This window comes from Aulonocara stuartgranti, assembly GCF_965226115.1.
Source record: "Aulonocara stuartgranti genome assembly, chromosome: 17".
Classification (NCBI taxonomy): domain Eukaryota; kingdom Metazoa; phylum Chordata; class Actinopteri; order Cichliformes; family Cichlidae; genus Aulonocara; species Aulonocara stuartgranti.
The window spans coordinates 26,961,776-26,984,455 of record NC_138953.1 but is presented as its reverse complement, the minus strand read 5'-3'; the positions used below and the strand labels follow the sequence as shown (position 1 = coordinate 26,984,455).

The 22,680-nt window shown below is 39.4% G+C and overlaps 1 protein-coding gene across 12 annotated transcripts in view; it reads right to left on the bottom strand.

The window, feature by feature from the left end:
- Window positions 1-175: 175 nt before the first annotated feature.
- Window positions 176-22,680, bottom strand: part of mybpc1 (myosin binding protein C1) — a 36,804-nt gene continuing 14,299 nt past the window's right edge. For 10 of the 12 annotated variants that reach the window (XM_082510228.1, XM_082510232.1, XM_082510236.1 and 7 more), the window contains 26 exons: window positions 22,368-22,478; window positions 20,395-20,543; window positions 20,196-20,313; window positions 20,056-20,107; window positions 19,348-19,404; window positions 15,297-15,463; window positions 15,036-15,168; window positions 13,777-13,785; window positions 13,390-13,514; window positions 13,192-13,297; window positions 12,030-12,196; window positions 11,766-11,931; window positions 11,580-11,686; window positions 11,346-11,482; window positions 10,041-10,200; window positions 9,844-9,948; window positions 9,574-9,762; window positions 8,919-9,053; window positions 7,339-7,506; window positions 7,124-7,212; window positions 6,853-7,048; window positions 6,592-6,731; window positions 6,352-6,511; window positions 5,785-5,921; window positions 5,523-5,709; window positions 176-983 (listed from right to left, as the gene is read on the bottom strand). In XM_082510228.1, coding sequence (XP_082366354.1) covers window positions 886-983; window positions 5,523-5,709; window positions 5,785-5,921; window positions 6,352-6,511; window positions 6,592-6,731; window positions 6,853-7,048; window positions 7,124-7,212; window positions 7,339-7,506; window positions 8,919-9,053; window positions 9,574-9,762; window positions 9,844-9,948; window positions 10,041-10,200; window positions 11,346-11,482; window positions 11,580-11,686; window positions 11,766-11,931; window positions 12,030-12,196; window positions 13,192-13,297; window positions 13,390-13,514; window positions 13,777-13,785; window positions 15,036-15,168; window positions 15,297-15,463; window positions 19,348-19,404; window positions 20,056-20,107; window positions 20,196-20,313; window positions 20,395-20,543; window positions 22,368-22,478 — 3,368 coding nt within the window. In that variant the 3' untranslated portion in view covers window positions 176-885. Of the gene's footprint in view, window positions 984-2,388; window positions 2,428-5,522; window positions 5,710-5,784; window positions 5,922-6,351; window positions 6,512-6,591; window positions 6,732-6,852; window positions 7,049-7,123; window positions 7,213-7,338; window positions 7,507-8,918; window positions 9,054-9,573; window positions 9,763-9,843; window positions 9,949-10,040; window positions 10,201-11,345; window positions 11,483-11,579; window positions 11,687-11,765; window positions 11,932-12,029; window positions 12,197-13,191; window positions 13,298-13,389; window positions 13,515-13,776; window positions 13,786-15,035; window positions 15,169-15,296; window positions 15,464-19,347; window positions 19,405-20,055; window positions 20,108-20,195; window positions 20,314-20,394; window positions 20,544-22,367; window positions 22,479-22,680 lie in introns of all 12 variants that reach the window. The other 2 variants (XM_082510235.1, XM_082510233.1) reach the window with 2 other exon arrangements.

Below are 22,680 nucleotides of genomic sequence, written 5' to 3'. Positions count from 1 at the left end.
CAGATCTCACATACATGACTCATTCCATAAACCCTCATGCTATTTCTGGTTTGCAAAATAAATAAATATGACTAAAATGAATTAATGAGGTCAATTACACAGTGAATCTGTCACAGACTAGAAAAGAAGATTAATTCCTACAACACAAGAGTACAGAAATCAACAACAGACATACTATTTTTTAAAGTGTCTTTTATTGTTGTCCACAGGTTGTAATTACAAAGGTAAAGGCATGCACACATGTTTTAACCCCAATCAAACCTCAGTCCAGTATGAATCCAAGAATTCAAAAGTTTAATGACATGTATGGACTTTGTGTAAATCTCTCTATTGTCTTACTAACTCAACAGAAAAAGTGAAATGTTAATGTGATTCATATCAGAAAAGTGAAAACATTCATTTGTCCAACATTACTCAAGTCTGTTCTCACTTTTCTTGCCACGTATTAGTTCACTGACACCCTTTAAACATCAAACTAAATCTTTCAGAGCCCAGAAGTAATCAGCCACCTTCAAAAAGCACTCCTGACAAAAATCCACATGAAAATACACTGGTTGTGCACCATGAGCTTGTTTTTTTCACACTACAATTCCTTATTAAAGCTAGAACCAAAACACTGCCAACATGCATCTGAGCTGAGTCTTTCAAACATAACAGAGTGATAAAGAAGATGAACTGGCTTTTTTTTTTCTCATGGTAACTAGCTCCAAAGCTGCACACAGCATACCACACCGGACTGGTATACCCTCCCTCACACCCACCCACCTGTCCCATCTTCCCTCCATCCACCTGCAGGCTGCTGACCTCAGCAGTTGAGAGAACAGGGTAACTAGTGGCATCAGATGTTTGCAAGCCAAAAATGTCTTATTGCACTGTGCTCAGTTTTTACTTCTCTTGCTCAACAACCTTCGACTCGGTCATATACTTGTCAATCAGATGTAGGGGCACTCCACGTTGCATGAGTTCATAGAAGGTGAAGCCTCCTAAGGGACAGGGAGAAAAACTCTCTTAGAATATTGCTGTGAGGCACAGAGACATATGTGGAGAGTGAAAAATAGAGAGGGGAAGATGAAGGAGAAAAGCTGAAGAGCAATAGGGTGAGCAGAGAAAAGCAAATAAAACTCAATGGAGAGAACCACAAGCTCTAAAGAGGGAAAGAGGGTGCTCAGGATGGCTTCTGAATGCAATGCCAACCCAGTTTGTCCCAGTTCCATAGTATACACTGTCTTTGCATGTCTTTCTGCACAGTATACAAGAGTTTAAAGGCACGCTATCATTACAGTAGCAATAAAAGGATACTGCATTCTGATAATGATCACTAAACACAAAATACAGGTGATTGGAATTTCATCCATTTATTTGGTAATTTGTAGTGAAGAAAATTATTAATTAGAGCAAATGTGGACTATGCATGACTTTTAGTACATGCAGTTTTAAATGATATGATCTGTGACACAAGATGCAAAGTCACTGACTTCACCTAGGTGTACAAAATTTGATCTAAAAGTTTTCTCCCAAATGCTCAACACCACTTGTAAAATATTACATGAAAGTCTGGCTCCCTGGAAGCAAAATAAAAAGAAAATACAGGTGGCTCAAGACTTTTGCACAGCACTGTATGTGACATAAAATAGGGACAAGCACAATAGTTCTGCACACTCAAATACAGCACTGAAAATTAAGACGAGTATTTTGTCACTTTCACCATGTGAACGCAGCGTAAACCCTGCATATTTGCTCAGTATTAGCGCATAGTATGGAACTGGGCCACAGCATACAGGCACAAGCACAGCTGATTCCACAACATGTTTCAATTCAGGTCTGCAATCTTTGCAAAAAAAAAAATAAATGAATAATGTCTCCAGTCATCTGCAACAAGCAAAAACCTACAAAATACAGTATATATAATTTCTGCTGCGTTTATGCATACACCACTCATCAGGCAGGTCCAAACATAAAATATAGTTTAGTATGTTTTCTTTGGTGTTTGATGTTGTTCAGCCACAGTCAATGCCTTCATAGCATAGAGCTTCTCAGTCCCTTCAGATGATGCACTTGATATCTCAACAAAGGTTAGAAGATTTGCAAACCTTTTACTCACCTAATTTCTGCTACAGGTTACAAAACAGAGAGTCTCACAATATCACGCCAACAATAAATTCAAATACTCAAAACGGAGCTTTTAAAGTCAGCCAGGTACAGCAATCCAGGTTTAGAAAAAACCTGGCAAAAGCCATCATGCAAATGTGACATGTTCTGTTGGTTCTTCTCTCAAGGGGAAGAACGACTGCCAGAGACCCACAAGCTGAGAAAAGCAAGGTTGCACAGGCTTGAAGACGCATAATGAATGACATAAGCTTCATATGCCAAAACCATATGAAAGCTTACCTTATATGAGAACATATATTCACAATTCTTGAGTTTGGACTAGGAGGGAGAAGAGAAGAGAAGAGGGGTTAAAATGTTTACATGGAGTTATATGCGCACCAGGGAAAACAGCTGAGTTATTACTGAACTCTTTTATATGAGGAGTTAACCGTGGAGCATAAAGAAGACACTGGAATCTGTGGAGCATATTTTAAGATGGAAACACTGAATAATACAAACACAAAAATATCATATGTTACATATGTTATTGCCTCCTGTGGTGTGACTGGTGCTGAGGTGGTGTGCTGTGATGATGAAGAGGATGGCTGGATGGACTGGACTGAATAGAGAGAGGTGTGACAACACAAGGGATAAACGTCTGCATGTTGTGGTGATGGAAAAGTGTCACCAGATATTATGTACACTGGACACACATGAAATGATTATTATTTATATATTCTCTCAAAATGGAATCCATAGACCAGTTGCACCAGGTGTTCGTAAGTTTAAGTGTAGTTAGTCAATAAGTGCAGATTTACACATCACTTTATCAAAGTGGATTGCACAAAACAAAATAAATCTTATGCAGGAAAAACGGATAAAGCTGACGTCTGACATGACACCCTTAACTTTAAAATGTTATACCAATGATGGTAAATGACCCAGCTGCTTGGCTTGCATAGTGTTGGCAATAAATTAGCAGTTATTGGCAAATAGCACATTTGCCTACAAAGGTCCTTAGTTCAGCCCCAGGCACAGAAGGAGACATAATGCACTTTGGGGTTGTATCAGGAAAAGCAATTCATGTATAATATCTGCCAAATTAAACATACTGTGGATATCCTTTGTGGATAAGGGAGCAGCTGAAAGTGTCAATTAGGAAACCTTCACCAATCTGTGACTGTTTGTAAGCAGGTGTTGGGAAACGGCCTTCAGTCCTTATAAAGTCAATGGGAAAACGGCTCTTTAACTTGACCTGTGAAAACACTTTCCCGTTTGAAATGAACCACTAAGTCTCAGTGATTCATTTTAATCATATTAAATGAATGAATGAAAAATTATTTCAAGTTTGTAAGTCTTGGTCATGCAGAGTTTATCCAGGTTATGCTCATTGGCTAAAAAACTTGTGACTGACCAGTTTTTATGTAATGCGTGTGTGGTTTCACAGTCAGATCCACCCCACCTCATCACATCTGGTTTCTAAACACCGAGATTGTGACTCTGAAAAACACAAGGCTTCACATATTACCAGTGTTGGTCAAGTTACTTGAAAAAAGTAATCAGTAACTAATTACTGATTACTTCCCCAAAACAGTAATCCCGTTACTTTACTAATTACTTATTTTCAAAAGTAATTAATTACTTAGTTACTTAGTTACTTTTTAAAAACACGATTTACAACCTGAGTAGGTGATAAAGCGATAGATCTTTCAGCCCAATTCTACTTTTCTGCATAATCCATTATACAAAATGTAATCAAATGGCAAAGTCTCTTTTTAAAACTTGTTTTATTAGTTTTAACCTTTTAACTTTATGCATCAAGCAAAAATTTAATTATATGCAACATTCTCTGACTTGAAGAAATTAGTTTAACATTTAAACCTATTTTCTACACATTCCAGCACATAAAATAAAATATTTTTTTTTGTGTTTACACTCACTCTTTCAAATAGATGCAAGTAAAACACAGCAGGAAATAAATAACATCAAAGACTAGCGGTCCTGGTGCTCTATTTTCACCTGTAAAGCAGGAGTGGCGTAGGCGGAGGTTTACCCTGGTGCAGGTGTGCCGCAGCGGTCAGTGTAAGAATCCACGAGTTTCTTTGTGAATTTCCCATTACATCGTTGCGCACTCGGTGCTTGCTTGGAAGTTTAGGGGTTTTTTTCGCTTTAAAAAGAAGTGTTCTTCCCACGCACAACGGACACTAATGTTTTTGTCACTTTTTATGGAATCAAACTCAAAGTAAGGTCAGTACTTCCACGCTTTAAACGCTGCACGCTCATACTCTCTCCCGCACTCGATATATGATCCATTGTTGATCTGCACACAGCTGTTGTCACGAACGTCGCACTCGCTTACGTCACTGTCATGGGACATTCTCGCAAAAAATCACGGTTTTAGTAACGCAGTAACGCAGCGTTCCTACGGGAAAGTAACGGTAATCTAATTACCGTTTTTGCAATAGTAATCCCTTACTTTACTTGTTACCTGAAAAAAGTAATCAGATTACAGTAACGCGTTACTGCCCATCTCTGCATATTACTATGTGTCTTTCTACTTATAAGGTGCCTTTCTATTAAGATGAGCATTTAAAGAACTTCGAGTTTGACTGTAAGTGTCATTCATCCAATAATGATCCGCTCGACCTCCTGAGCCACATGCTGCCCTAAAACAGCAACTACCATCCAGATGGAACAGGGGAATAGGATTAACATGACACAAGGGAAGACAGGAGGACAAGACGGGTGAATATACAGTAGAAACATATAAAGCAAGACAAGACTGACACAAACTGGGAACACAAAAGGGAACTGACTAAATAAACCTGAGGTCATATGGAACTAAACCTAAGAACTGACTGTATGAATAAGAAAGCAAGAAAGATCCTAATAAAAACATTAGAAGATAAAAAAAACTGGTAAGAATCCAAAGTGTTTTCCCCTTTTCAGGCATTGCGACCATGTAGTTTGTCTTTTACATCGTTGAGCTCTCCCAGACACCATGCATGACCAACTTACACATTGCTCAAGTCTAACACATTTCATAAGTTTTAATTGTGCAATCCAACTTTGTAAATCACCAGGAACAAGTTGCTAGGAGCTTGATGAAGACTTTACCATGAATTTACGAATAGCTGGTGCAACCCAGTACAGATACTTACATGTCCACCGCCTATATCGTCCCTTTGCTGAACTGCACGCACAGTTCAAACACTAGCGTACCCAGGTCGAGTTGGTTTCCCAAAGGCTCTCTGCCTCTGTACGTTCAGTGATGATTGTGATCATAAATGCGTTAATAGCTTCTGTTTGCATTAAAGATGCACATATCTTAAAAGAACATTAAAAAATACAACAAAAACATTTGGGAAACCAGACTCAGGTGAACACAGGCACCCAAGGAGGAGGCCGGGGGTCATATCAAGGTCCACACTGACCTTTAACTTCCAGTTTGCAGTCCACTTGAGCCTCTCCTAGTTCATTGATGGCCTTGCAGGTGTACATTCCACCATCATAGGGACTGGGCTTCCTGATCTCCAGAGTGCAGACTCCTTGGTTGCTAAACATACGGTAGCGCGGATCGTCAATGATGGTTATCTTATTCTTCATCCAGATCACTTTGGGCTGCACATAGAAATAGAAACATCAGCAAAGGACTCTGCTGATAGGACCACTTTTACTTTTAGTTCTTCCACTTACCCTTGGGTTGGCACGCACGCTGCAGTTAAGAGTAGTGTTGTAGCCGGCCACGGCGAAAGTGTTGATAAGTGGCTGTGTGAACTTCGGCGCCTCCTTGAAGTCGTGGTCATTGTACTCTTGTGTTTTCATCTGCAAGCCTGTGGGGGTAAGGGTAAAGGAATGGGGTTGTACATGATACTGGCTCTGAGCGGTATCATGTGGGATATTCCCTATGTGATGAGGGAAAGACAGTATTTTTTTTTATTTATCATCAGCTGAGACTGAGACACCATTGAAGGGCCTGTCAGTCATACACCGAACCCTTGGAGTTTCACAAGTGAGGCTGTGAATCAGGCTCACTTTAGGGTGGAAAACATCACTGACAGTACCTTTCAGATAAGAGCTGTAAAAAAACCCCAAAAAAGTAACAACAACTTTATATCGGCATGTAAGTAAAATGTGATTTCTTCCAGAGTTTCAGCTTTGGAAGCATTTTCCTCCATCTGAAATTAGAAGATTTGGTTTTTCACAGTAAATCTTTTGATCTTACTCTCACCTACACTCTCATAAACACACAGTCAGCTGTACCTTCTTTGACGATGAGGGCACTCTTTTTGGTTTGGGTGGCGGTTTCACTCAGGCCACACATATTCTCAGAGAAGATCCTGAAGAAGTACTCGTTCCCAACTACCAGTTCTGTGATGGTAATGCAGTTGCGATGGTAGTGCTCAATGCATGTGAACCATTCCTAAAAAGAGTAATGCATGTGAGCTGAAGATATAGCGTATCTAGAATGGTTTTCATTTGCAGTATGAAACCATCTTCTACCATTGTCTTTTTGTCTGCTTTTTGAATGGTGTAGCCTGTTATTGGGGCGTTCCCATTGTCCTTTGGAGGGGTCCAGACCAGAGCTACATTTTCACCCCAAACATCTTCAATATTCACACACTGAGGAGGTCCAGGTAGATCTAAAAATAGGAGAAAAAGATATATAATCTCATAATATAGACATTCCTTATAAAGCTCCACTCTGATGTCAATGAGCACTTCTATCTTTCGTATGATCTTATAGTGATTTTGCTCACTCACCTACAATCTGTATGTCAAGTATGGCTGTGTCCACATGGTTTTCAACCTGCACTGTCATGTCATACTTCCCAGAGTGGCTGCGTTCTGCTTTGCGGATGAAGATGATGCTGTCACAGTCTGTGTTACGGATGCTAACTTGTGAAGGCTCTATAGGGTTGCCATCCTTCAGCCAGGTGACCTTCGGTCGGGGTTTGCCCTGCACACAAATTGCAACATGAGCTCAGTATTCTGTTGAAGAGATGTGCAATATCAGTATAACTGGCATATTTACCATAAATGGCACCACAAGGTTGACTGTTTCTCCAACTTTGCGAGTGTAAGTCTGCTTCAAGTGCCGTGGGACGCGGATCTTGGGTGGTTCTGTGGAGCAGTTACACCAAAATGTGTGTTATAAAGGAACGTTTTATGATTTATTTTATGTCAGTATTAATTTAATTTGTTGCAGTGTTACAGCAGAACATATATAATGAACTTTAAAGAGCTCACCAACAACCTCTTTAACCAGGATAGCATGCTGCAGGGTACGTGGAGCGCTAGCTCCAGCTGCATTGACGGCTTTGACACGAACTAAAATTTTACACCCTGGACTCAGACCGGTGATGGTGTACCTGGTTTTCTCTGTCAGCTCCTTGTTGGATATTACCCAATCATTAGCTGTAAGGAAAAAAATACAGTCATGGTGAAAAATACTATTTAAACTGGTTTCATGTCTGACTGGTTGTGCATCTATTTTGTGGGTTAGAAGAAACAAGCTAAAAACTTGAAGTGCTTAATAAAACTGGTTTTACAGATTGGTTACATGCTACAGCTGGTCTCATTTTTTTTTTACTCAGCCACACTATTGTATAGTGTCCAGTGCACTATTGTAAGTCTGGTAAATTATTATGTATTTATTGTGTACTTAAAAACACTGACTGTTATTCTTCGGCTTCAGATTTCACTTTTACAATATTAATAGTATAGTTTCTTCTAAAGCTATTATATAATGGTGTTTGGAATCCTAGAGATGATTGTGCAGGAAAATCCCAGTAGATCAGCAGTTTCTGAAAAACTCAGACCAGCCAGTCAGGTACCAACAACCATCCTACCTTCAAAGTTACTTAAATCACCTTTCTTCTCCATTTTGATGCTCAGTTTAAACTTCAGCAGGTCATATTGACCATGCCTACATGCCTAAATGCATTGCATTGCTGTCCTTATGAACAATGCTGGGCATCCTCTGCACAAGGTTGTAAACAATCAGAGGAGCCTATTCAGCGACAGGTTGCTGTCAAAAAGTCAAAAAGCAATAGATTTAAAAACTCCTCTGTCCCACACGCCATCAGACTGTTTAACTCCTCACTGGAGGGGAGGCGGAGGGGAAACAGGAGGACAAAGGAGGGCGGGAACAACTGAGCTGTAGTGCTTTGTTACACTGTGCAATATTTGCAATATTTGTTTTTTTCTTATATTCGCCTGTGCAATCAATAATCACTGTGCAATATGCTCACTCAAATGTGCAATCCTATTTATCCATATTGTATATTCTGTATTTATATATTTGTATATGTGTATATATGGTGTATTTATGCTTATATCCTTACTCTCATTCCCCTTATTGCACCTGTAACATGCAGGAACCCACCCGAGGGATTAATAAAGATTCATCTAATCTAATCTAATCTAATCTAATCTAATCTAATCTAATCTAATCTAATCTAATCTAATCTAATCTAATCTAATTATGTGATTGGCTGATTAGATATTCTAGTGCAGGAATAATTATACCTAATGAAGTGGCCGAGTATGCATACACAGTGACTTGGGATTTATTCTTTCTTTATATTTTCTGTATGTCTATGTATGGACTCTCACAATACTGCATTCAGTATTTTTGTGCTGTTTTGCAGTCAGTCTGATCCTAAATCTCTGATTCTGTCAGAATCACAATACCAGCTGGATTTGGTTGCAGTTTAAACCCCTTTGTGTATGTATGCACATATGACATTTGCTTTTGTACAATTTGTGCAATAAATTGTAGGGCCTTACTATCATGTAGTTCGTTAGTCAAGTGAAATCTAACTCACTTCCTTCTACGCAATACTCCACTAAGTATCCGTCCAGCCCAGCAGCTCCAATGGTTTCAGGTGGACGCCACTTTACCGTCACAGTGGTGTCAGTAACGTCATCCACGACCAGCATGGTGGGTTCACTGGTAACAGCTGTGTTGAGATAAATGTTTTCGTCACTCGGGTTTAAACAGCGAATGTGAACAAGATGAGAAAACATCCATTTTGGCAAGTCATAAACACGTGACCAAGGCGCCTCTCACTTTAGCTGGTATGCCATCAGTCTCCCTGTCAGATCCCATTAGCCCCTGCTCTTGCTATCTATTCTTGTATTCTGAATCACATTTAACTCCTGCTGAACCCTCTGACAGACCTGATCTCCTAAACCTCTAATCCACAGATGATTTGGCAGCCATTATAAAGACATATTTAATATCCTCTAAAGCTCTTGCGTGTCCAGTGGAGGTCACAGCCAAAATGCTTGGGATAGTGGGTATGAGGGGGAACAGCTGTGTCACTGGGGTACCAAGGGCAGATCAGACACGTACTATCACAGGACTTTTGCCCATTATAATAAAGCCTTATGTGAGACTGTATTATTCTTCCTTAAATAGAATTTTTGCAGATCATAGGTCATAGGTTTATGGTACTAAGAAATGTTTGGGGGACTCACCGAGAGGAGTAAAGGCTTTGGAAGGTTCACTGGGTTTGGACACACCGATGGCGTTGACTGCAAAGATCCGCACTTCATACGGCACTCCTTCAATCATCTTCTTGGGTTCAAATGTAGTCTCCTTGATCAGGTCAAAGTTCAGTCTCATCCATCTGGAGCTCTGCTTCTTTTTTCTCTCAATGTAATAGCCTTTAGAGGGCAGCCAGAAAGTGTTATGTAACACCAACATATGCATGTAAAGCTTGGTAACAAGTGTGCTGCAAGGTTTACCTAAGACTGGCGAGCCTCCATCATACTTTGGAGGTTCCCATGTCATAGAACACCAATCACCACCCACCACTGGGACCAAGGGAGCTTCAGGAGGGTCGGGGATGTCTGAAGACAACACATGATTCAAAAATGATTCAAAAAGCAAGTTAAGAATTGTGTATTTTATATTTTGTTTGAAAGGTGCTGCACTGTCTTACCAACAACCTTGATTTTGACACTAGCTGTGGCTTCACCAGCCTCGTTCTGCAGAACTATCTTGTAGTTTCCTGTGTCCTCCCGCTCAGTGACCTCAATTGTCAGACTCGTGTGGTCGCTGTATGTCTCAGCGTGGACGCGGTGACCTGACTCGAGAATCACCTGAGGTAAAAGAGATTAAAGGCAAAAGACACAGAAGACCTCGTGAGTACCATATGAGGACATAAAAACAGATTTTTTGTCACAAATTAGTCTTTCTATGAAAAAAAAAATATTTACATTATAACTCTAAATGTGATATTCACTGACATGGTACTAACTAGCTACCAAGCAGGTTACAACAAACGTTAAAAGTTCAATCACAAGAAGGTGAAAATAAGACGGTAACCTGCTTGCAGCTAGAAAAAATCTAGCTGCAAAATCGGTGGTTGGACTGAATTTTTTCACATTTAGTGACAGATTGCAAAGAGCTGCAGTGACTGCTTTCACAAAGGTCAATTCTGGGAGGCAACCTGTCTCCAAATAATTACAGTCCAGCAAAATCAGCAATCGTGCTTGGAGAGATTAGAGGTGTGTAAATAACCAAAATAAACCAAAATTATAAATGCGGAGAGATTGACAGCACTTTGCAATCAGTCTGACTCAGTCTGCACCAATGACTCAGAGTGTCTTTGTAATAGGGGACTTGACTCAGCTGGCTGCCTTCTGGTTGTATTTCTATATAAAAGCAATGTTATCGAGTACCTCTGTCATTTGGCAGTTACATTTCTGTCCTGCAGCAACTACGTCACTATTTGTGGAGGTATTTCTGTTTCAGATCTCTGAGGTTCTGGCTGAACTATGAATGTAAATAGTTAATGTGAATTTCTGCAGACAGCAAGAGATCTGAAGTTTTTTCATCACTGTTAATCTGTGTATGACCATAAATGGATTGCATATAATTGCCAAGCTGACCCCATTCAATCTCAACCTGATAGCAGACTGACTATCAAGATTGCAAGTTCATTGCACATGGTGACAATAATTTGTCATGCCTCAGTGTCCAGTGGCAGTTTTGCCTAGTGTTGCTCCAGGCTAACAGGCAAAGTGTCCACTAGAGTGTCAGTTCTGACCAAATAACAAAAGGGTGATATCTGAATATAATGAATGAAACAAATTAATATAGTCATGAGTAATATAGCCCATTTTTAATGATTCAAAGTGCATAAACAATACGGTTATTACAGACAGAGCAGTTTTGAGTTGGGCTAAGGCGCTGTTGTTTTTTGTGTTAGTAGTGGGGTGAGTACAGAATCAAAGGTTCTCACCCTTTCACCCTTCATCCACACCACTCTGGGTGCTGGTTCTCCACTGATTGGGATTTCTAAGCGGAGTTTATTTCCTGCCACGACAGTTACAGTGTTGTCTGGGAAGTTCAAGCTGTCCAAGAGTACCCTCGGAGGGTCTGCAGAAAATCAAACGAGGTCATTAGAAAGAGAGAAAGCATAAAGAACAATAAGGAGAAAAAAAAGCTCTTGTCCAGTGAAGCTTCGTTTTTGTACCAATGATGTGGATTTTGGCAGAAAGGCTCTGTGAATACCCCTCAGGTACAAAAGTGTAATCTCCTGCATCGTGAAGGGAGCTGGCTGCAATTTCAAGTCGGTGGACTCTGAAAAAACAGAAATGTGTGAGACAAACGTTTAATAAAAACAGCTTTGATTGAATAGAGTTCCATAGCAAGGTCATACTTATTTCTGTGTATGATGTTGAGGCGATCGCTAGGTTGGATCAGCTGTCCGTTCCTGTACCAGCGGCCTGGGACATTTCCTGGGTAAATCTCACAGTGCAACTTGATGGGCTGACCCAGCAACACCGTCATGTCCTGCAGGTCCTGGTACACCTTCAGTGGTTTCACTAAATAAAGTATAGAGGAAGGCCAGGATATAAGCTGTTTCTTTAAGAAAGCATGCAACCAGTAGTAAGAATTTAAATACAGAGAAGATGCTTCATACAGTCAACTTGTATATGAGCCTCAGAGGTGCCACCAGAGGCCATGATGGAGTATGTCCCAGTATCGTCTCGTGAGGCGTCATCAATCACCAAAAAGTGTTTAGTTCCCTCACACTTAACTCGATATCTCGATCGCACCCCTGTTGGAACCTCAACACCATTCTTCAACCTGAAAGAGCATTTGAAATGGTCACACACCGACAAATAAGCAGTGAACAATTTACAAGTGCTGAACATGATGGTGAAGATTTGATCACTTGATGTTTCCTGAAACACTGGATGAGAAAAAGAGGCAACTTCTGAAGGAGCTATTAGATTTTAGCACATCCCAAAGATTCTGAGTGGGGTTAGGGTCTGTCTTATGTCTCGTGTTCTCCGAACCACTCTTTCACAATCTGAGCCTGAGTTCTCTTTACATCGCACAAGTGGAAATGCTCTTACTTTCACAATTAAAAGGAGCTGTGAGTGCTACAGTTGATGGATTACACCGCACACTTATATAATCTCTGATCATGATCATTTAATATCTTTTTCATGACTGCATTCCTTCCACAGAGAGGATTCCTTCCGGGTTTTAATAATGGTTGGACAGTTCTTCACACAGTTTTAGTAGTTTTATTCATTTCCATAGAGGTTTTCTTTTCTTGGTGCGACACTTCTGAAATGGAAATTACTCACTGGATCAGCTGCCCTTCCTGGCACACTCCCAGAGGGATTTGTGTCTTCCTCCAGGACTGAAACAGGCATCTCTTGTTTGTTAGGCAAAACCACCACATTAGGGAACCACTTACTCAATGCATTAGTAAGTGTTACCGTAAATAACACGTTGCTAGCCAAGGCCGATTTATGACTGCAGTAATTATCTCTTCTAATAAAATAATAGTTATGTCAGCTAAGTTAAGTCAGGCGGTGACTTTTTTTTGGCCAGACAGTATATCGTGTCTGATTACTGAGCTCTTTCAAATGTCTATTTTTTGTAATACAAACACTTTTTTAGGTTGAAATCATATTTTACCATACACATAGTTTGAGTAACAAAGCAAACCTTAAGGAGCTTTTAGTTTGAACTTTTTAATGATTTTCTTGTTTGTTTATAGCACAAGTCGCATTCATGTGTTATTATGTTAGTCATAGCATGTTTAAATCCTTCATTTTCAGTCTTACCATTTGACTTGAGCACCTTCCTCTGAAACTTCACACTCTAGCTCAATCCTCTCGTTCACTGTGGTCTTCACAGGCTCAATACCTTTAACTATCTTAACTGGTAACTCTGTTGGACAAGAGGGAAGAAAACTAAATGATTGGCTCCTTAAGCCAACAATTCTTAGTGGCTGTTTTAAAAAGATCAATTAATCACGTTACCTTTGACAAAAAGCTCTGTGCTACATTTCTCATCTCCTGCGACAACCGAATAGGCTGCGTCATCATTGGCGGAGCAGTTGTTGATGACCATAATCCTTTGTGTGCCCTTATGCTCAAAAATATACCTAAACAGGAAGAACGTTAATTAGGTCGCTCATCATACAGTGGTCCCAAGATAGGAATGCATATGATTTCAAATTGGTGATTACAGAGAATAAACACTATTAGGAAAATCAAATGTACAGTAGCTGCAAAATTTAATTGTGATCTTTCAGTCAACATGCTTTAAAAATGCTGCACACAGCCAGAAGTGAAAATACATACAGAAAGGTGAGGCTCACAACAAAACTGTGACATGGAGAAGGGAGAGTGGATGAATGGACTTACTTCCTTTGACTTAAGGTCACCAGTGGAGCCAGAATGGGGCCGGAGCACAGGAAGTGCAGAGCAAGTGATTATGGTAGACAGGAAGGAGCACCATGATATGACAGACAAACAACAAACACAAAGAAACATCATGCCTGGAGGGGTACAGCAACAATGTTACAAGAAAGAGGAGCAAATGGGAGAAAGTCTTTAGAGAAGGGAGACCTGGAGACCAAACCCAGAAAACAGCAATATCCTCCCAGATGGCTTTAACGCTGGATGACTTTGAACAGAATTAGCTTAATACTGCTTATCTATAGAGAATCTATAATCTCAAGAGGCCTTGTCTTTTGAATAAAAATATGCATGTCTTTATCCAGTTACATGCCATTTTTAGGCTGATATCATGAAATAAAAGAAAAATTCAGCCTCTTCTTCTGTCTCTTTACTGTGCTTTGAAATCAAACAAAAATATCTAGTGTGGCAAAAACATTGCTCTGACTCTGCTGTTAATGCTCTGTTGCGAGATACGTTATATGATATAGCCTAAAAGAATGAAACCAGTACAAACATATTTTTGTGCACTGGAGGAATCTGAAAAAACTCCTCTATCCTTTCAAAAACATTATAGTTGGAAAAACAAATCTATTCAGCCCTAATATGAAGAATCTTGTCGAAAAAGATGATTTTTGGTAATACTTTGTGATCCAGTATCTATTAAAACTGTTCCAAAGCCAGACTTTGTTAAAGACCTGTGAAGGAGGTACCACATTTTTCCTGTATAGAGGAGGACATATACAGCAATTAATGGCAGTTACAGACAGCATATGAAATCATACTCTACATGTACACCCAAATGTAGCTCTGAATTCTTAAAAATGCTAACATGTTTGTTTGATATTCAAGCCACATTAGAGTTGAGACTGTTACAGTGTGCTGGAGGTCAGCTGGCAATGGTTCACAGTGCAGTGGACTAAACTGGCTGCAGATATGTTGCATTGTTATATTTCAAGATGTCTTACTATGCCACTGTTGACTGTTGATTTGTTTCTTTTGGGGGTATTTGTACCAGTGTTTGTGTGGAGTAATGTGCAATGAAACATGTGAACCATTGTGCTTTAGGCTGGTGACAGAATGAAAACATTTACCAGAGGACTGGTAAAGGAAGGAATTGTCACAAATAAAGTGCATTTCTTAATACATAAAATGCACTTTATTTGCGCAGTGCTGAACCCAAGAAGACAAAGAACTGATCAATAAGGGAAAAGGTCGTTACATACTTGGGCGAGGGCCTGATTTCCTGTCCATTCTTGTACCACTTCAGTTCAACTGTCGGGTCAGCCAGGTCCACCGCTAAGCGGATCTTTCCACCTTTATCCACCTGATATGCAGGGTCCAGCTTCTTTGCAAAAGCTTTGAAAAGACAAAACTAAAGTCACAGCAGGATAAAAAAAACAAAAAAACAAAAACCACCACAAAGACCTTAATGTCTGAAAAGAGATAAATATTAATATGCATCAGCTGAGCACTGATTTATCTACCTTCCAGCTTCTTCTCCTCTTTAGGCATCTTTTTCAGCCTCTTCAGCAGACCCCTCAGGTCTGTGATGCCGTACATAAAGGCAATCTTTTCATACTGATCTGGCCGGGCGTTCTTCAGGATCTCCCACACATCCACCTCTGGAGTGTCATCCTGCTGTTTGTGCTCCCTAGCGGTGCCGAATATGAAGGAACGATGTGAGGGCAGGATTTATTGGCTGGTGTTTGCAACGTGTCCTGAGGAATCACTCAATGACCTCATACTGATGTAGTCAGGAGATTTAATTAAATATAGCAGTCACTGTGAGGTTTTCCTCCTGTTTCTGGTTTAAGCATGCTACAGTATTTCTCTGCAGAGCATTCTTCAGGACATGTCACACAAAAGGATGGGCATGGTGAGCTGTCTAGTTGTGTGCTCACATTGGCTCTGAAGTTACTTGTTAACAGGGTAGCAGCGCAGTTAATACAAAACAGTGGTGCTCTTTAACTTGTGGAAGGTCTGTGTGTTTTTCATGTGTCTAACCATTTTAGAATTAATCAAGACAGAACCTTGAAACACAAATACAGATCACAGATAACTACAACTACAGATAACCATCTGGATCATAATAATAATCCTAATATCAGGGTGGCCTGCCTTAAGAGCTGGGACACAGACCAGTAGCTCCAACACTCCTGGCTTGAGCCTAGCTGGGGGCCTCTGTTGCACGTCTCTTTCTCTTGTTTTAGTTATACCCAGCTTATATATTTGTCTTCATTTTTTTCATCTATACATTGTTTTATTTGGCCAGTTTGGGGGGTAGAAGCAATGGTGATGTCTGCTTTCTTTTGAATATAGTTCTCAAACCACTAAAAACTGTGCAACATCTGTTTATAGCAATTGTGACACAGAAAACCACAAACCTAGTTGTGAGCAATTTAATGCAGAGACTTTTTTCTTTCTACTGTCTGCATCTGCAGACAAAAGGCTAAACAGGATTGTAGCTCAGCTGGACGGAACTCCATCGTCTTTTATATTATATCATCAAAAAGCCTTTTGTCGATGGACACTTTCTCCTGCAAAGGGATTTGGTTGAATTGTTCCTGGATGAAACAGTGTTATTTGTTTCTGCGTCTCTAGTAATTTTCTGCAGTCATTAAATCATCATTAGATCACTAATTTTAATGACTGAGGGTTGTTTCATGGTGCAAAAAACGGATATTTACATAGTGTAGTTGTCAGTTAATTACATTAATATTCAGGTACATTATTTTATACCTAAGCTAGCTAAGACTTGAAAAGAGCTCCTTGTTGCGAGCCAGCTTGCCCCCAAAGGTTTTAACTGTCTTGAATAAAATGCAAATAAAAAACTAATAAGGCTTTCTAACTTGCTTTCATAGTTTATAGCATGCTTTGAAGGATGAAGATGAACAATTAAATAAGGATTAAAGAGGAGGCTTCTTTAAACAGTAAGGGGAGGAGTTCTTTTTATCAGGGTTAAAACACAAGAACAGTTATAGATCAATCAGGTGGAAGGGTTTTTTTTCTTTGAGAGATGCTATTGAATGCTTAACAGCTTTGTGCGATTTGTCTATATGAAGGATGCATGCATTTAAGGGAAACCTGCAACAAAGATTGTCATATAGCTCTTGACATGGCCCATCCCTTTGTTTGCTGGTCGGTTGGTTTAATCACATCACAGATGCTCCGACAATGTTAGACGATGGCAGAAGGAGTGTTAGAGTTACGGGATTAAGGTTAATAAACATGTCGTCCTGGACATGAGTGTATTTATTAGTTTTAAATAGTGAACATTCAATAAGCCTTGTCTTTCATTGACATTTTTCCCAAATGTCTGAAAGCTTGGGGCTGAATTGAGTAAAATACTATCATATTCTCTACATGTGTTTCTCATTCGTTTATTTTCAAGCAATTATGAAGACGCTGAAATAAACACGGTGGTGCTTGCCTTATATTTCTAGACTGAAATAAACGACAATGTAGTGATAACACTATTTTACAGCATCATTTCTCCATGGCCCACTTGCACTTCATTAATGATCCAAAATGGCACTCTTTGCCTCATAAAGATGTGACTTGATTTCACAGCTTGATGAAGACAAGTCACCTCAGTGTCAATGCTGCAAGACCCATTTCCATCATTGCTGAGTGCTGGTGGGGCATTTAGGAATGTTGCCTTCAAATGAAGTGTTACCGTACTACAGGAGGCCAACACTCTTGCTCGTCCAATACCTAGAGCTACGTTTCATGCTGGGGACTCTACAGGATTACAGTACTCACCCGCAGTAAGGTCTAATCATTTTAATACCTATGGTTTTCGTTCTACTAACCTCTGATTTCTGAATGTATAGGGGAGAAGAAGAGACAAGCCCAAAATAAATATATAATTTTGTCAGTGAGCAGTGTCACTGACTAGGTCTTGTACTCACACGCTGCAATGTATTTCAAAAATGCATCATGGTGTTTATTTTGAACCACTGGAGTAGCTTTTGCTATTGCACAGAGGTTTTCAAGCTGTAAGGCACACCTCCCACTGGAGAAGGTGCACTTTGGCACCAGGTTACTGTGACTAAATTACTGTGTTATAGTTTCCACATATGCTTGGGTACAAGTGACCAAACTTTTGTGTATGCAGTGCTCTGTGAGAACCTCTGTAAACCATTCTCTAATGTCGACTAAACATCTACGTTGGTTTTTGATGACCAAGATAATAGATAACTAAAGTAAGATAACTAAATAATAATAATAATAATAATGAAAAAGACATTTTAATGGATTAAAAGCTCTTGTTTTGAATGGCAAATAGTTCTGTAAATCTGGAAAGTTAACTCCAATAACATGCTTTACTTTTTCAGAGAGATATAAGAAAGGTCTGATAGTAAATTTTAAAATGTCCAATGTAGGAGAAACATCTGTCATTTATTGATTTACGGTGCTTAACAAACTTATTAGGCCACCATCCAGCACAAGGTTTATGTGATGGCTGCCTTAAATTAACAGTATTGGTATTTACCATATGTATTTGTTATGGGTCTGTAATGGTCAATCCACTAATATATGCAAACTCTTAATTTGAAATATTTTTAATACTGATATATGACTATTATTTGTATCCATCATTTTCCAAATTTGCAGTTTTATATATATGGCAATAAGCAAATAAATATATATTAAAACACAATATTATTTGTCATTAAGATGCCAAAGTACAGTTAAATTTACATGCATTTCTGAACATAAAATTAATTTTGAACATTAATTTCTGAAGTCCAGCTCGAATTTGGGTAGAAAAATATAAATTCCTAGTTAAAAGTTTTTTATTTGTCTAAAAAAATAATAACATAATTTTACATTTTAAAAGAATTTTTGAAAGAATTCTAAAATATTTGTGGTCTTTGTGGCCTTTTTAAAGGACTCTATGTAGCTATCTCATCCATTTAAATATGTTTGCATTTTAGCATTTTTAGCATTTTACTGCAATTTACTGATAAAGAAATGTTTTGCTCACTGGTTAAATCTTACTAATTGTGTTAATAAAATAAAAAGTTATGCTTCAGTTCTTTTAGTTAAATTCTTAATTAATTTGTTTGTATGTTGATTAGCTTCCATACAGTCTACAGACACACTTTGGTGAATAAACTTGCTACTGTTGGCTAAAAACTTCGCTAACTAAGCTAATCTTTCCGACCAAATATGATAATTTTTAGGTGCAAAAAGCAAGACCACAAGGTTCATGATGCTAAACGGACAGTAACGATGTCCATCTTTTATTACATGTTATACAATATTGAAAATATTGTAGTGTTTTAGTATGAAGATGAAAAGTGGGGACAGCTAAATTTGTCTAGGAGAGGGGCCCGCGGACTTTGAAAACCCCTGTTATAGCTTCTTTGATGATCTGAAGAAATGTGCTTTCCACTCATACAGTAACTGTGTACAAATTAAATTTACAAACGATGTGAAAGAAGAAGAGAAAAAAAGTAGATCCAGAAAAGGGGCCTAAAAAATACTAAAAAGAACAAAATCCACTCAGGATTAGGATGTGACTCTCACCTATGTTTTAGAAGACCACTAAAGTCAAGCTCTCCTGCATCTTCTTGTCTTTCACTGCTGTTGTTAACAAGGAGAGATTAATAGAGATTTAATCAGAACTGAAAAAGCTAGAAGCACTAAAAACAACGGTAAAAGAGCATCACAAAGCAAAAGCTCTGGTCTCAATCGATACATTAGCTCCAAGCTAACTCACGATTGGTGCTTACACAGAGACCTTTTTGTGTCTTTTCCCAGATAAAAGCTTGAAACAAGGTGATTTGTGTAAAACACATCCAGAGCTGTCCCGGGCAACATTGCCACAATGTTGAAGTACAACATTGTGATTATGCAATGCAACAGGGATGCTTTGAGTTGCTTTCCAGTCACATTGTTTGGAGGAAGAATCAATGTGCAAGAGTTGGCCTTTAATTACACAGTGAGTGAACTGGTTGATTTGTAATTACCTTGCAGAAAGGTAAATGACATTATTACAACCATCTTGTCACGCTTACATCTCATACAGAGACATTACTTGATGGAGAGGTGTTCAGTGTGCCTAAATGAATGGCACTTTTTCTTATCTTCATTTTTTCAGGTGTCTTTATTAGTATGTATAGAATATTAGAGATCCTATAATAGAACAATGCTTTGTTTTGAAAAGAAAACATAGAAATTCTGTCAAATTCCATAAGGGTCCTGCTGACTCATTCATAAAGGTCTTTTTATTACCTTCTCTTGAAAGCGGATCGAATGTCAATATTCTGTGAGCCCGTTTCAGCTTCTATAAAACAGTATCAGCACATAGTATGCAATTTTTATGTTTGTGGCGGATTTTTTTTGTTATAAAGTATTTTAACAATGTGACAAACCTTTAACTTCCAAGTCAAAGGAACAGCTATCAAACTTGTCCTTGTAGTTGACCTCGCACCTGTAGTTCCCAGCATAGTTATCTTTGGCCTTGATGATGTGCATCTCAAATGTGTGGACCTGATAAAAGTTTGTATAAGAGTAACGTTATCACAAAATTTGCTTACATACCTTCTAAAGAAGGTGAGGGTACATGGATACCTTTGTGAGTCGGTCAAAGGTCTCTTTTAGCTGTAGATGTTTTCCTGTCTTGCTGGCCAGATCCATCCATTTCCCTTTAAACCACTTGATAGTTGGTTTGCGCAGAAGATCTTTGGCCTCCACTTTGGCAACAAAGGTGATGTCACCACCTTTGGACAGAAAAATTTGATATGATTAAAGAGAAAGTGTAATTGGGTACCAGTGAAGACTAACATAAAAAAAAGCATGCATTCATATATTGTATACAAATACAGATGCAGAGACTGTTTTAACTTAGATATCAGTGTCACAGTGAAAAGTACACAGCATATTTTTGCTTCTTTTAGAAAAAAGTCTCCTTTCATCTAACTGTTGAAGTTGATGTGTTGCAGTGGTCTCTATGTGTGAGTACATTTCATTAATGGATGCATTTTTAAAGGAAAGCTTAAATGAAGGCAAGCTATTGTTAATTGGTGTATACAGTATTTTTAAACATGTACCGTAATTGTCGGGCTATAAGCCGCTACTTTTTGCACAAGCTTTGAACCCTGCGGCTTTTAGTCAGGTGCGGCTTTTCTATGGATTTTCCATGATTTTTGTGATATCGTAAGACGATTTGTTTTGTTTGTTCCGCTGTTGTACGGCACTACGTTGCCTGGCGGAAGGATCGGGGTTCAAGAGTGGTATGTTAGTCACATGTCCGTCCGCCAGGCAACGTAGTGCCGTACGAAGTAGCGCGAAAAACAAACTTCAAAGTAGCGCTAGGCATTCAGCGGGAGGCGTGGATGACGAGCGGCGATAAACTTGCGAAAAGCAAGTTATGCCCAACTCCACCGGTGGATTCTGACAGCGTGGAAAAGTGCGAAAACATCCACGATCACCAACGGATTTTGAAGGGCTGGACTGCTGCATGATGGAGAGGACACTGCCACGGCCCTTCTGAGGGTGTTCGACTCTGACACTGACAACGAGGATTTCTTTGGTTTTGAAAGTGACAACGAAGGAGAGAAGCGGAGAGTGGATGACGAAGCCATCCTGAGCCTGTTCGTTTCCGACATTGGAGAAGAGGACTTTGGTGGTTTCAGTGCGCAGGAAGAAGAGAAAGATGGTGGTGAATGACTGACTTTTCTTCTTGTTAAAGCCGTGTCACTGCACCTGAGCCTAAAAGGTAGTCTGAATCAATTTTTCTGGTGTGCTGTAGGTTACTGTTATGTACTACATGTGCAAATATGTACCCATAACTTGTTTTTCAAAATATTAATAAAAGGGGTGTGTCTCCAAACAGCCATCTCTTTCCTGACAATTCCCTTTGTGCATATTCTCTTACATATGATAAGTCAACATTGAAACACCTGCGGCTTTTAGTCAGGTGCGGCTAATGTATGTACAAAACAGGATTTTCCCCTGATTTTAGCTTGTGCGGCTAATATTCAGGTGCGCTTTGTAGTCCGGGAAATACGGTACATTGATTAAAAAATGTGTACTGGGGCTATTGGTGTAACAGTAAATTGATAAACTAAAAATCAATTAACATATTTGTTAACACTCTGTCGGGAGCTCTGGTTGCTGGGCGTGTGCGTTTTCCACGAAAATGACAATTCACTGCTGCAATTTTCTAGCAGTCACCAAAGCAATCACAAGGACATTTTTGGTTCACCATCCTCTTTGCAGCCAGTTTCACCCAGCAACCACTCGCTGTACAGTTGGAGCATATAAATTTTTCATGTGAGACCGGAAGTTGCAACCAGTTTCAGGCCTGAGGAACTGAGGGATAAGAACATTTCCAGCTTAGTGGTGTCTCTACATATGCTTATAAGTCAAAGTTAGCATCACCAGCAGTGATCTGAAATAAGGCTGAAATAAAGAAAGATATCTTGGCTCTTCTAAATCCTATGCCTACTGCAATCTGTCAGATGGATACAGTTTTCCTTTTTTGCAGGTTTCCCTTTGAAGTCCCTCCTCAGATCTTCTTTCTTCTTCATTCTATTACTCACCAACAGTGACAGCACCACTCAGGGGTCTCTCAATCAGCAGGGTGGAGAGCGGTGGGTTGTCATCGGGCTTGTCCAGTTCGTCTGGTGCCTGACCCTCTCCCAGAGACCACACTGGTCAGTGAGGAAAAAGATCACCTACGTGAAACACAGCTCTCCTCTGCCACAGGCTACAAATAGTACAGTAAGGAGTCGTAGCACCCACCTTTTACTTCTCATCTGAAATTTTTACTTTTACCAGTCCAGAGGTACAAAGACAGACAGAAAGACTAACAGACACACATGACTTCCAGCACTCACGCCTCACACAGCAGCA